This window comes from Nylanderia fulva, unplaced genomic scaffold, assembly GCF_048542155.1.
Source record: "Nylanderia fulva isolate GAGA-0341 unplaced genomic scaffold, ASM4854215v1 Scaffold7, whole genome shotgun sequence".
Classification (NCBI taxonomy): Eukaryota; Metazoa; Arthropoda; class Insecta; order Hymenoptera; family Formicidae; genus Nylanderia; species Nylanderia fulva.
Genome location: NW_028190807.1, coordinates 3,811,649 through 3,826,602, shown reverse-complemented (window position 1 = coordinate 3,826,602; position 14,954 = coordinate 3,811,649). Strand labels below are relative to the sequence as shown.

Below are 14,954 nucleotides of genomic sequence, written 5' to 3'. Positions count from 1 at the left end.
TTCTTTGATACGTATGGTAAACACGGTTATTAGTAATTGTTGTTTGAATGGATGCCAGTTGTATGCTCGTTTATGCCAGTTGAAATGAGTCTTTTACAACTGACGCGCGGTTTCAAATCTATTATGCGTGCAAAACCATTTGTTACTTCCGTTTAGCCTTTGAATAAAGTGTCTTTGAAACACGTGCTCGCGCAGCGGCCGCTCACGTTACGTCGTTATGTCCATTAATTGAAAATGATCCAGTACGAGTCTCGTTTCGCAAAACCGCTACGTTACGTTTTATATATGCTAGCTATCGTTGTGCATTTAATTAGTCGTCTAACAAATTCAATTCTCCCTAAACGACATTGCAGTTATTATTAAAAAGAAACGCGTTTTTACTTAATGGAAAATTATAATTAAAATATTCTCGGTTACCACATCTTTCAGAGAAAAAAATATTAAATGTATATTGCATTTTACATATATATGTATATAATTACTTATATTCAATTATTTGCATTAATTGAACATTTAATATAATATCAGAAAAATGTGAATAATATCACAGTAAATTCCTTTGAAAAGAAAATAGCTCTTTTTAGCCTTGCGTTTATCACACTTAAAAATTGTACAAGACATTTGAAAATAATAATATAATCTTTATAGGTCCCCATTTAATTATCACCGTAATGCTTTTTTTGCACAAGACACGCTTCTCTTTATACAACGACGACGTTCTTCTATATGTTAGGAGCAGCTGTTTAAAACCCGTCTGGCTTGCCGCAAATTATTACGTAGACCGTCGCGCGTATAAGTAACGTTCGCGGTAAAACATTGAGATAAGATTCAATTAGCTTATCAATAAGGAGAAGGTGGGTCAAAAAAACAACGCACAACAGTAATTGCATTTCTATGTCGAAGGGAAACGAAATCGGCAAAAAAATACTAAAAAGAACTTTACGCGTTGTATCACTCTTTTGTCACCAACTCGTGAATAATTATTAATAACAGTCGGGTTCAACAATTTGCATTTAGTGCATGTCCTGGTGTGTTAGTTAAGCGTGCAAAACTGCTTTTCGAGTGCTATGAAACTATGATAGCGAAATGCCTCAGGCAAAACAGTGAAGCGCGTGAGAACTAAATATAAAAATATTATTTTTTTCCGCGACAGTCCTCGAGTAGATCTCCTTGCCGACACTCTTACCGTCGCTCAGGCTTCGTAACCCTAAGAAAGATGCGCGTGTTCTTCAGCGCTTTCTCTCTTTCTCTCTCTTGATTTCGAATGGCGACGCATAGGATAAAAAAGTGCGAAAGCGACTGTAAAATTTATGAGGCCTAACTCGATTTCTGCGCGACACGTTCATCGGGTGAAACGTTTAACGATCGTCGCACGGTGACTATCAACGAAGTTCGGTGATATTTACGATTGACGACCGATTTTTTGGACAGCACATTTTGTCGGGATAAGGAGTGGGTGTGCATGATGTGTCATCAACCGAATGTACACGCGTATGTATCCCAGGCTTCCATATAAATAGTATTATATTTCACATTTCGTTACAGTTCAATAAATATCTTTTCAATTTTATTTACATAGGCGGCGGGGTTTACGCGAGGGAGTTAATAAGAGAGAAACGTTGACCTTTAACCGTGGTCGCGAGCAAACTTTATCAAAAATTGCAGGGTAAAGTTATCTAATCGATACATTGAAAGTTTCACGTGAAAAGTGTCATTAATAATAAAATTTATCTCGCGTTATAACTCTTTAAGTGCTGAATTGGCAATGCTTGGAATCCCCAGATTTGAGAATTCGTAAAACTGTCAAAAGCAAGCAGAATACTTAAAATAATTGTAAAAAATTGTAGAGAAGAATTTTTGTCGTTTAAAATTTGTATTCTTCGAAATAATCGTTTTATGTAGTTTTTAAAGCTCTTAAAGAGTTAAGCGCGAAAAATAATTCTGTCTTTTCACTGGATAAAATTTGACAAGATTTTTATACCACAGATTAAAGATTATTTCACACGCATCGGTACAGCGTTGTAATCCGAACGTTACAACAAACTGGCCATGTGCAATGATTCTCTGCTGCTATATATATAATTAACAAATATTTCGCGCCGACAATAGAAACGAAATTTGTCTCTAACGTCGAAATTATTTATGGCACTAATTCGATCGTCTGCGAGCAATCACGTGTTTACCAAACATCACATACGCGTATAGTTATTCCCGTGAAAATTGCTTCTGACACACACTAAACATTTTCGAGATGTCGAAAACGAAATATATAATCTCCAGAATCTCGGGACTCCGCGAAATCCAAAACAAATGTTGCCCAAACTTGTGTCGATGACTTGGCAGTGTGTTACGATGACAGGGAAAACCAAGAGAAACGTAAATCCTTTCACGTTACTAGTCTTTAGTCAACGATAATATTCTTGCGTGTAGTTCTTACATAACAGCGTTATATGATTAAACATATCTTATTCGCGCGTTGAAATCAACGGTGCCGCAGTCGCGGGAACGTGTGATGAGACTGCGAGATCAGTCCACGAATCATATGACGAGCACCATCGGTCATTACAGCTTCTCGAGCGCTCGGCTATTCGTCAGCAATTCCCTGGTGAGTCTCCACACTTGCTTTGCGGCGTTCTCCAGTCCGCTGGGCGATTTCCCTTTGAAGAGATCAAGATTCGGTAGAAAGTAATGCGGGCATCTGCGGCATTGCAAACAGGAGATCAACTGCAGGAAGATACCATTTATTCTCTCGGCCAGGCAACCCTCGTCCCACTCTGCCTCGTGAGGATGTTTCTCACACTCGTAAAGTAGAAGAGTCTTCATGTGATAGCTGGTGACCGGATTTCCCGGCAGGTCGAGATGCCGATCCCTCAGAGTCTTCAGTATACTCAGGCAGCGTTTCCTGCTCGCGCCTTGCAACAGTCGGTTCTCCGCGTCGATGAATGACAACGCCCAGGCGTCACCCTCCATGGCAGATTGCTTGCCCTGTAGACCTATGCATTCTTTCGAGAGCATGTCGAAGCCCTCTGCCTTCACCTCGGCAACGATATTCGGATGCGGCCAAGGTATGTGCGCGATAGGCCAATGAGAGGCCGACCTGGGCCAGAGCCCGGCGCACTTGAAGGCCGGCGTGATCTGCACCACGTAACGCTCTCGTATCCGTAGCTTCACTTCGGTAGTGTCGGCGATCATCTTCACCGAATCCCGATACGTGCACTTGTCGCAGGCCTGCGCCACTAGAGTCTGGAATCTCGAGCGTATCTTTCGGGCCGACAGATAACCGGACGCGGTGATAAACTCGACCCAGAGGGACATGGATCGCTTGCGGCCGTCGCTGAGCTTCAATACGGCACAGCCCGGCAGGGTGCCGTCGTCCACGAAGTTCAGCACGCCCATCTGATTTAGATAAATGACAATCTCGAACTCCGTCGGCGAGATAACGTCGAGGCCGTCGAACCGGCCGTTGTAGTCCGTCAACGACGAGATGAAGCGTGGCTCTTGCACTTCCACCTCTTTCAAAACGTCTTGCACTACTCGGCATACTTCCTGGATGGTCTTTGCCACCTGGCTTTTCCTGTTCATCACTCGTTCGCCAAAGTACTTGTTGAATTGATAGACCATCCTGGAGTGGGACGAAATCATATCAGGCGGTACCAGCATTGTGGACCGCCTGCTAAATCCGTGGATGGTTATTATGCGGTTTTTCAGCTTCTTCGGATCATTGCGTCCTTACATCCGGGTCTTCCTCATCCGCTGTTTCCTGATCTGGATGTCATTTAGTTGTCTCTCACCCAGATCTATCGCATTATGGAACAAATGCGCGAGACCTATAGACTGGCGTTAGATTTAACCTTGAAATGTTGTATCGTGCGTCACCAGGGTACAGCAGACACTGGAAGGCCGGAAACACCGGACCAAGTAAGAGAAAGAGTTATCACGAGCGTCTCCGTGCAGGAGCGGATTGCCGACTGCGCTGATGTCTACCTTCTCCGCATCATTCACCCTCCGTGGCAAGCACGGGCGTACAACTTTGTCGGCACGCCTTCTCCAACGGATTACGCCTCTCGGCAAGATTTTTAGACCAATCGGAGGCTCGCTATGCTGTTCAAGCGGGGGTTAGCTGTGCCAGACCGACAGAATCGATCCGTTGTGGGTACACGAGGCGCGTTCCGGCAGCGTTTATGTGTAGTGTGCACGATATAGGAACCAAGGTAACGCGCGAGGCAACCCTCGTGGTAGCCCTTCTTCCTCCCCATGAATTATGCAGGAACTGCTTAGTTTATTTCCCATCCGCAAGGGCTTCAATCCCTCCTCCCAACAGCTCCTTTAGTTACTCCGAAATTTTCGACATGGTGGACCACGATCGCGCCGCCGGATAGAGTTACCTCCAATTTTTTCATGTCAAGGATATTTTGTTTCCAATGAGAGTTAGCCTCGAATCGAGTTTGGAAGTCGATAAACCATAGTAATTGTTCTTCATTATTGCAGTTGTTTAATTAATATTAGAATCAGCAGAAATGTTGCTTTTCGGAGCACAGATGCATAAAATGTCTTAAATATTTGAATATTTCTTGACACAAAACAATTTTTAAATGGATAAATATTAAGTGTATAGCACACCACATAGACATTTAAGTTTCAAAAAATTATAATATTAATTATAATATAAATTATAAAATAAATTAAAATATAAATTCCAGTTTCATAGCAACAACTAATAATAAGATACACTTATAATAATAAGATAACAACTAAAAAGATATACTTATATCTATCTGTATATCTATATAATTAATTTTATTTGAATATTTTAATTATTTATGTTGTATTTTTAAATTGTAAGATAAGTTAAAAATTGGATACACAAGTATTTAAATAGCTCTTTATGATAATGCAATAAATAATATGATTTATTTCGCATAACAGAGAAAATAACGAATAATATCATAAAAGATATAGAAATGTTAATATCTTAATCTAAAATAATAAAAATATTACAGTTTTTCTTGCAATGGAGAATATTCATTAGTTTGAGATTCCATAGTCAATAGAGACCTTTACTGTTCGTGTTAGAGTGCAATAACAATTACCATTATACATTTGGAAGTGGTCGAATATGTAGTAAAGCAAGGAAAGTGAATGGCATCGGTTAACGAATGTCATCGCCAGGAAAGGCAGACGCGGAACGTTAAGGATAAAATTAAGATAAGAACGTGATATTCTACGTAGGCGTATAATGATTGTTCGCCTTGCTGCCAGCGAGTTATTTCAGGCTCTTATACATACAAACTAAATACACGTTGGCAAAATAATTGAACACTCATTATAATCTAATATACAACATATTATGAGAAACATATTTTTGTATTAGAAGAGCGATATCATGGAAAAATAATTAAAGAAAAAATATGCCTATATTTCATTGTTTATTATAAAATATGGTTTACGAACCGTATAAGCAATGTTTTAATAATTCTTATAAAACTTGTTGAATTAAAGGATAAAACAGGAATTCCAATATTTCTTTATGACAATTACAAATAATTTTAAAAATTTGATGTCATAAACACCAATTATTTATGCCAGATGTAATTAATTAACATATTTAAAAAATTATTTCAATTCCTCATTATATACGTCATACTTTCATCGATATTTCTCGCGCGCGATTACACATATTTTGATATTAGAATAATAAATATACAGGATGTCTGACGTAAAGTGTCACACAAAAATATACAAGTAAATCTTGTTATTTGGAGGTAATTTTTCCTCAGCAAAAACATTGAGGCATCAATAATTTTTGAGTTATAAACGATTGAAAATAAAGGGATTTTTGCAAACTAAGCCTTGTGGAAATAAAATATTAACAAAATTACATTCTCTAATTAATTTCAAGTAGAGTTTACTTTAATAAAATTTCAATGTAAGGTTTAGTTATAAAGATAGATGAGATGGCAAAAATTGGGAACATGCAAAAAATAATGGCCTCTCTCAACATTTTTGTTGAGGAAAAATCGTCTCCAAATAACGAGATCTACATGCATATTTTCGGTGTGACACTTTATGTCAGACACCCTGTATATAAAATTTCTTAATTGCAATTAAATATCATTTTAAAATAGAATAGCTTAATCTATTTAAAAAATAGAGAGTTCTTTGATTGATAGTGATAAATGTGCATTTATTTATTATTTACATTTTACATGTTTTAAATAATGATTCCAAATTATAAAAAAATAAATATCATTTAAATATCAAAGTATTTATATTATTCTACATATATGTATATATACATACATATAACAATAATATTCAAACTACCGTCGGAAGTTTGTTGCTAACCGATTATAAATATTAGATAAAGTAACAAATGGCATATGCTATACATAGATGAACAAAACAGATAATTACAGTACCTAATAGTAAAAAAATAAATTATATATTTTATATAATTTTATAAGTTAAAATGCTAGAATATAATTTAAGATGTTTTCATTATAAAATATATAGTAGAAATATAGAAATTCGTTTTTATAAAGATTTTTTAATAAGTTTTACAGAATATTTTGTTTAAAATTTAAAAAAATATTAAAAATTGAAGACATCGTGTGTCTTAAGAATCTATCTTCTTATTTTATTGCGATTATAATTTTGATAAACTCGTTGTTTGATAATTGAGATAAAATAATTATTATCACACTAAAAACATTCATATGAGATATTCTATTTCGACAGAATTAATTGCACAATTCGTATATTGCAACGTGACGCATTACAATAACTATCGAGATATACTATATGTATCTAACATTTAACTAATCGCGCGAGATATAGCTATCGAGACTGCTTATCTTACAGCAATATAAATTATTTTAGAGTAAAGCATTCATACATATTATTATTGAGACCTCGCAACTTGCCGAAATCTAAGACGGAATCGTCGTGCTATACGTATATTTCACGCTATGTTCAATTGCTAAATTAATCATACCTTTTTTTAAATATTTACAATTCGCATAAGTCTATTTATCTATCTGTTTGGATTAATTAATCTTTCTCGCCAATCCATCCTTTAAATAATAAATAAATAAATTTTGTTTTAACTCACAGTTTCCTAAGGTATAAAGTTAATTTTATTTAATCGGTGAAATTTTTAACATAAGTTGAATGGCTAAATGTTTACTCGCAGGGATATTAGACTATTTAAATATTAAATAAAAATAATAAATTCGTGATTATTTAAAACAATCATTATTATTATTTGAATCGTAATTGTTTCTAAAAGAAAACACGTACAAATTAAAATAGCTTACATATTAAGAATCATTTGTAACAATGCACCATCTCTAAGCCCTCGACATAAGAGAGTGAATTAAATAATAACTAACTATTTGTGTATAGTATCGGATAAACACGTAATACGGTGGCAATAACATTTTGTTATATGTGTCATCGAGCGAATTCTCGTTGTTCATTATCGCGCGTTTTCTCAAATTCTCGAGATGGAAGACGCTAAAGCTTCTCTAGCGCGCGGCTGTTTGTTAGCAACTCCCTCGTAAGTCTCCAAACTTGCTTCGCAGCATTCTCTAGACCGCTAGGCGATTTTCCCTTGAAGAGATCGAGATTTGGCAGGAAGTAATGCGGACATCGTCGACATTGCAAGCAGGAAATCAACTGCAGAAAGATGCCGTTGATACGATCAGCCAGGCATCCCTCGTCCCACTCGGTCTCGAGGGGATGCTTCTCGCATTCGTGCAACAGTAACGTCTTCATGTGATAGCTGGTGACCGGATTCCCGGGCAGATCGAGATGTCGGTCTCTCAGGGTTTTTAATATACTAAGACATTTTCGACGGCAGCCGCCCTGCAGCAGCCTGGTTTCCGCTTCCGTGAAGGACAGTACCCAGGCGTCACCCTCCATCGCCGATTGCTTGCCTTGTAGCGCGACGCTCTCCTTCGATAGCAGGTCGAAACCCTCCGTCTTGACCTCTGCCACCAGATTCGGATGTGGCCAAGGGATGTGCGGTATCGGCCAGTGGGCGGCGGATCGCGGCCACACGCCGGAACATTTAAACGCCGGGGTGATTTGCACGACGTATCGCTCGCGTATACGCAGCTTCACCTCGGTGGTGTCGGCGATCATCTTCACCGAGTCTCTGTAGTTGCACTTGTCGCAGGCCTGCGCCACCAGGGTCTGAAATCGCGAGCGTATCTTCCTAGCCGACAGATAACCGGACGCGGTGATGAACTCCACCCAGAGGGACATCGATCTCTTGCGTCCGTCACTGAGTTTCAGCACGGCGCAGCCCGGCAGGGTACCGTCGTCGACGAAGTTGAAGACACCCATTTGATTCAGATAGAGAACCACCTCGAATTCACCCGGCGAGATCACCTCGAGGCCCTCGTAGCGGCCATTGCACTCGGTCAGCGAGGAGATGAAGCGCGGTTCCTGCACCTCGACCTCTTTCAGCACGTCCTGCACGACCTTGCACACCTCTCGTATAGTCTTCTGTACCTGGCCCATGCGAGCCTGTACCCGCTCGGCGTAATACTTGTTCATTTGGTACAGCATCTTCGATGGGCCGCCCATGATATCTTGTGGAACCAACATCATGACGAGACTGTCCGTTTCCGAAGATCCTGAGGATGTTCTTCCGCCTCGAATGAACGAGCCTCATTCTCTCATACGCATATTCACTCACGGATCAACATATTATCGGTATTGTTGTTATTATCGTCAATCGTTTTTCCGTGCATGATTTTGACAGCTCTATCTAACGCTACGTCGATCTCGTCTCAATTTTTCAGTCGGGGATAGTACGGGGGACCGCACGAAACTCGCAGTCTTAAAAAAGGTCGCCGGAACGGGTTACGGATAAACGAATCGTGCGTGCCTAATCGTGTGGCAGGTGTTGTACGTGCAACGAGGTATCGGTTCGAGGTATCCGGCGCGCGCGACGACAGAGAGAACGCCGCTGACCACCGGCTGGTTCCACGTCTGTTGTAGTTGTGTTCCTAAAGTCCCGCCTCCAGAAAGACAGAGTCACATGGAGCGTGCGCGTTGGTACCACGCCTCCCTGTACCTTTCCTCCTCCACTGTTCCTTCTTCTGGCCGCTATCGACGGACAGCGATAAGCTAAGCTATGCGGCTTGCGGAACCGTATGATGTTCGGTCACTAGCAAGTCGATTTGTATTATGTCCATTTTGGAAATATTTCAATTAAGTTATTCTAATTTCCACGCGAAAGTGTGAATTTTTCAATAAATTTTAATGTATAAAAATTATACATTATCCCTTACTAAGACATCATACATAGAACTTGATGATAATGATGATGATGATACTGATGGCGGTGTTGAAGTAGCAGATATATTATCTTAAATTGAATTAGCTAATTTTCTCTTTAGATTTTTTTTTATTAATCGAAACATTGTTATAAGGTGACAATGCAAATTGATAATTTGAAAAAAACAAGTTTGCAGTTATTCATTGTATTTAAATCAGTAGTTGTTGTTGCTTTCACATACCATGTATATTGGTAGTTGAGACATTCTCTGTGAGCCTGATTTCATGGTATGATAATTTCAGACACGACCAAGTGAATAGATACGATAATGCTCTGTTGAAAGGATCATTTGAATATTGAGCATTGATATGGTATGTGTGTGTATGTGTGAAAGATGGAAAGTGTCAACGAATGTTTCCTGCTCTTATTCGCGCACGCGAACATAAATGTGCAGCTTCAATTTTTATGAGACATGTACGCATACACACACACACATATGCATACACACACTCACACATTCGTAGAGACAGGTGTGCGCGACGAAAAATAGCTTACAAACACGAGATACTAAAGAACCTCCCTTTTATACTACGATCGTAAAAACTCACGCCATACAAATATCCACCGAAGAATACCGATCGACCAGACGGATACGTCAGATATTCAATGTGCAAGATTTCGCCGATTAGAACCTCCGTATCATCAGCAAACATCGTTTTCCGCCCGCTTGATCCTTTCAATCCTTTACTACGATAGAAAAGAAAATAGTCATATTGTTGTTAACATGTATGCAAAAGTATTTTGCTGTTTGTTATTGCGAAAAATGAACCGCGACATTTTTTTATCACTTGTTAACTCCTTTTATTTTCATAACTTTATGTTTAATTATAAAAAAATATCATCTCTTGTATTTTATGTGTTTTGAACGCTAAAGAAATATTGGTACTTTTATTTAATTTACTTTCTTATTACGCCGTTCATTATCCGACTCGTTGTTTATGCTCCGATTGCTAAAGCTGCGAAGCGAAACGGCGAGTTATACCAGAGAGTCGCGCCACGTTCAATTCGTACTCCTCGTTCGTGGATAATCGAATAAAGCTCGGGAATCCAATCTACTCCAAGTTGGAGCGGTAGATTGGTACCCGGTGGTCCCTACTTCGCTTTCGCTAATACGACTTGATTCATGAGCCGAGCACGTGTGTCATACTCGCGCACTCTGTCTTGCTTTTCGTGTGTTTCGCTCTCTCATCTTGCGTCGGTGAGCCGAGGGGTCAAACGTTCTGCTACATCAGCCCTCGCATTAAGGCAGAACCCGGGGCTCCTTCCGCCCTAAATGTGCCTTTCATCATCCCATTTCGACTTAATTCGTTTATCATCTGAATTATTTGTACACCGATGTTTTCGCAGCCTTGCTTGCATGGGAGCGGATGCTTTGCGAAATCATCTTTCGATCGAAGCTGGAAATCTGGAAGACGAAAAATTTCAATAAAAACTCGAATATATAAATTAGAAAAAATAATATTGTAAAAAATAATATTATATAAATCAATAATATATGTTAATATAAAAATAATATTAATTTTTTTCTTATAAAAAAATTTATCGAGTTTGCAATCGGTGATGATTCGGGATCATCATTGTGCATAAAAGAGCAAGTTCGGACAGTCGAGATACATGCCAAAATATTTTGCTTGATATTGTATATGTACAACAAACGTCAGAGCATTTTTGATTTTTCATTGCGTAGACTCTCGTGTTTCCATTGTGTAATATTTCTATCGTGGATCGTGACGTATCTTCTCGAACGGTCGCTCCGGTCTATGCAGACGGCACGCCGAGTCGACCTTGTAAATCAGCTCGGATGAACATCCCCGCGTAATCCCGAGTAATCCGGGACCTCGCTCGTTGAGTTTCGGCAGCCGGTAGAGAAACGACGGTCCCGGAGTACGTATTTCACGGTTTCTTTGTCAAATGGCACGGAAAAAAGATCGTTCCAAATGTCGAGATTTCTCATCTCGAAAAAATCGCCCCAATCATTACATAAATCTATCACCGGGAGATCCGCGAGTTGTCTGATCGAATAATATAGAATTTGCTCTCAGCATATTTTTTTATTAAAGATCACGAAACGATCATTACACATTATAATTACGGTAGAGTTCATCATAAAAATACTTGGGGTAGTTGAAAACTGCGCTACGCATTTAAACGCCGATTACGATGCAATTATTAATAGCAACGATAACGACACAGACTGTCATCTTAGCGTACACGGACTAGTAGTTCAGACCATCCGTTTGACGCGACAGCCGGCTCGCTCGTTCGCATCTGTTTTACCGGAAACAAGTCGCATTATTTACTATTTTATGATACCTGGGAAAAACTCGCGGGTTTATGGGTCAATTAAATGGAAAAACATCGTTCTCTTCGCTTCGTGTATGGACGTGTCATTAGCATCGTCGGCTCGTTGCCATCGCATTCTGTCCGCTTTTTCGTGCTCGTCGACGATTTTCTTGTTACGCATGTAAAATATATATACGCGTGCGATGTGCCTTTTATTTTTTCTTTTGTTCGCGCTACGGCAAATTTAATGGAACGCGGGACGAGTCACGCTGTGCGGCCCTTCTTTGTTGCATTACATGCCGCTGTGCGTTATCTCCCAGCGATGCTGCGGTAATAAAGGTATGAGAACGCGCACGTGTCACATATAACTCATCGTCGCTTGTCTGGGATCGCCGAATGTCTCGAGCATTAGTCGAGAACTTTCACGGAAACAGATGCTGTCTATTTCCGTCAGCGCGATGATCTTACGACGAGTATCGTTTTGTGAAATTCGATGTTTATTTTTACTTACAACATTAAATTTGCATACGAATCTATATATCTAAAACGTTGCAAAAAATTTAGATAAAGACAAAAAATTAATTAAATACGTCATTAATATGCGTGTGACAAAGATATGATTTTTAGACTATCATTATTTTATTTAAAATAATTTTTAGCCATTAATGATTAGGTTGATTAAATATGCTGTTTTATATGAATTATATTATCAATTTAATTGATTAGGAAGGCAGATGCAAAATAAAAAAATTGGTAAGTGAGATGTACATATATACAAATATAACTTATTCCCTCAGCAATCATTCATACGCTACACTTCACTTTGCCATTTGTATCGTGATTTCAAGAGAAGCAGCTCTTTCGGGGAGGGTTCTCGTAGGCGTCCAAGTGAGCCCGACGAGTGGAGCGCGGCGGGTCCATTATTGTCCGGCGCTTAATCTGTTTGTCGTATACCGTCGGCGGGCTGCTAAGTGGTATCCCATTCTATGGGTACCCCTAACAGTGCATGTACTAGGAACGGCGGAGACGAAGGGGCCCCCTTGCGAACGCGACACATGTTGTTACATTACGTCGCCCATTGTCGTCGCGATGCAACCCCGGGGCTCCGCTGCGCTCGGGATGGTTTTGGTTGGTGTGAGATGAGCACAGGAGAGACATGGGGAGCTCTAATCGCGTATCACTTGACACTCCATGACCAGGACCTCTCTTACCGCGTGTGGTCTCCGCCACCCGGTCGCTGCTTCGCCTTGCAACGTGTAAACGTATTATTTTTATATGATGTTTTTTTAAATCGGCCAACAGAGCCAAAGCACGAAAAATTAATTATTCGGAACTGTATCTCTTGGTTTGAGATCACTAAGTTCCATATATAAATTAATCTCGAAACTTACATATGGAGAAATAGGCGCGAAAATTATTACTATTTCTCCATATGTAAGTTTCGAGATTAATTTATATATGGAACTTAGTGATCTCAAACCAAGAGATACAGTTCCGAATAATTAATTTTTCGTGCTTTGGCTCTGTTGGCCGATTTAAAAAAACATCATATAAAAATAATACGTTTACACGTTGCAAGGCGAAGCAGCGACCGGGTGGCGGAGACCACACGCGGTTAGAGAGGTCCTGGTCATGGAGTGTCAAGTGATACGCGATTAGAGCTCCCCATGTCTCTCCTGTGCTAGAAATAGGCGCGAAAATTATTACTATTTCTCCATATGTAAGTTTCGAGATTAATTTATATATGGAACTTAGTGATCTCAAACCAAGAGATACGGTTCCGAATAATTAATTTTTCGTGCTTTGGCTTTGTTGGCCGATTTAAAAAACATCATGTTTATATTCTTAATATTGAGAGTCGATAAAAATATTTCTTTCTGATGGTATTATTTTTATGTTTCTATCGTGTACGATGCGCATTTTGAGATGTATTGTGAGGTCTCACAAACAGAATGTTGGGAGATGAATATGAAACATGTATATGTATATATAGATACATGAATGTCTCACACTTCTCCTGTCAACAATAATCAAGCAAACATATAATATTTTATGTTTTAATTATATGTCAAAGTTTTATTTCTCACACACATGCATAATTATTTATCATTTATCTGTTTTTCTTTTATATTTTATGCTTCTACACGGAGAGAATTCTCTCTTATTGTTAGAATTTATCCTGAAAATCATGTTAATTGTGAAACAATACGATATTAGAAGAATTTTATAACAATTTCTTTGGTTAATATTTACCACAATAAAAATATTAATATGTACATAGTAAATTTTACTATATATATAGTAAAATTAATCGAACATATTTTACATCTTATTGTGGTAGATATTAATATGTTTTATTGCGGTAAATATTAATTAGAGAAACTCTTATAAAATTCTCCCAATACCATGTTGTTCCATAATTACCATGATTTTTCGAGTAAATTCTAAGAGAAAATTCTCTCAATGGCATGTTTTACGGTATATTAAAAATGACGAATATTGTGTATTTTAAAATATTATGTTTTTATTAAAAACTATTTAATGATTCTGCTAACTAAAACACGCGCGAATGTTGTAGGAAAATTGATTTCGTTAAAGGATCGTCGGATGTTTCGTTGATTAACGCGATCGCAACAAGAAGGTCGGAACAATACGTTGTATCTTGCGTGCAAAGGGGGTTAAACGAAGGATGGGCCTATCAAATCCTTGACAAGATTTAATGCAGCGTACGTGATATATCTGTAACTGCGGCAGCAGGTATCCAAATAATGGATTCTGAGCCGCGACGCGGCCGTTATCAATCTTGAACAGTGTTTGCGGAGAGCTTGCGCAGATCGCCCTAGGGGTTGGCTTTGTGCGCGTTCGCTCCCCGACTCGGTCCCCGGCTCTTGCGCGTTGTGTTCCGCACGACGCTTTTCAGTAAGACGACCGCATCATGACTCTCGAAATTGCGAAGAATAATCAAAATAAGAAGGATAAATATGTCGCAGACATTTTATAATAATTGTATTCCCTTTAACGATAATAATTGTAGAACGCGTTACACGTTTTACGTCGCATCCCTAATTTTTCCCGACACTCGATGCTTGTCACAAGTCAATATGACATTTATAATCCGAGATTTCAAGCTGCTTACAGTTTTGTAATTTTGACATGCGTGTGCACATTATCGTTAGCGTTTAATATGCTGCTGATTCAGAACATGTTTCGACATATCCCTCTTTTCCTTCGTTAATAATGTTGAATCATTCTTCGCGCTCATCCGACATCATCATCATCATCACATCATGTAAAGAATTTACTTTGACTTACTGCAATATAC

General features: G+C 38.9%; 2 protein-coding genes and 1 pseudogene across 2 annotated transcripts in view; 1 reads left to right on the top strand and 2 right to left on the bottom strand.

Annotated features, from left to right (window-relative positions):
- rg (A kinase anchor protein rugose) overlaps positions 1–14,954 on the top strand; it is a 319,999-nt gene that overhangs the window by 283,752 nt on the left and 21,293 nt on the right.
- On the bottom strand, positions 1,507–3,972 carry LOC114941234 (protein mab-21). The gene has a single exon (XM_029316153.2). It carries the CDS (start codon positions 3,658–3,660, stop codon positions 2,563–2,565), a length of 1,098 nt encoding a protein of 365 aa, XP_029171986.1. The 5' UTR covers positions 3,661–3,972; the 3' UTR covers positions 1,507–2,562.
- Positions 6,479–9,081, bottom strand: LOC114941233 (protein mab-21 pseudogene; annotated as a pseudogene).

Bases quoted from the DNA above. Each gene is read 5' to 3' on its own strand.
- LOC114941234 (XM_029316153.2), bottom strand. From the start codon at position 3,660: ATGCTGGTACCGCCTGATATGATTTCGTCCCACTCCAGGATGGTCTAT.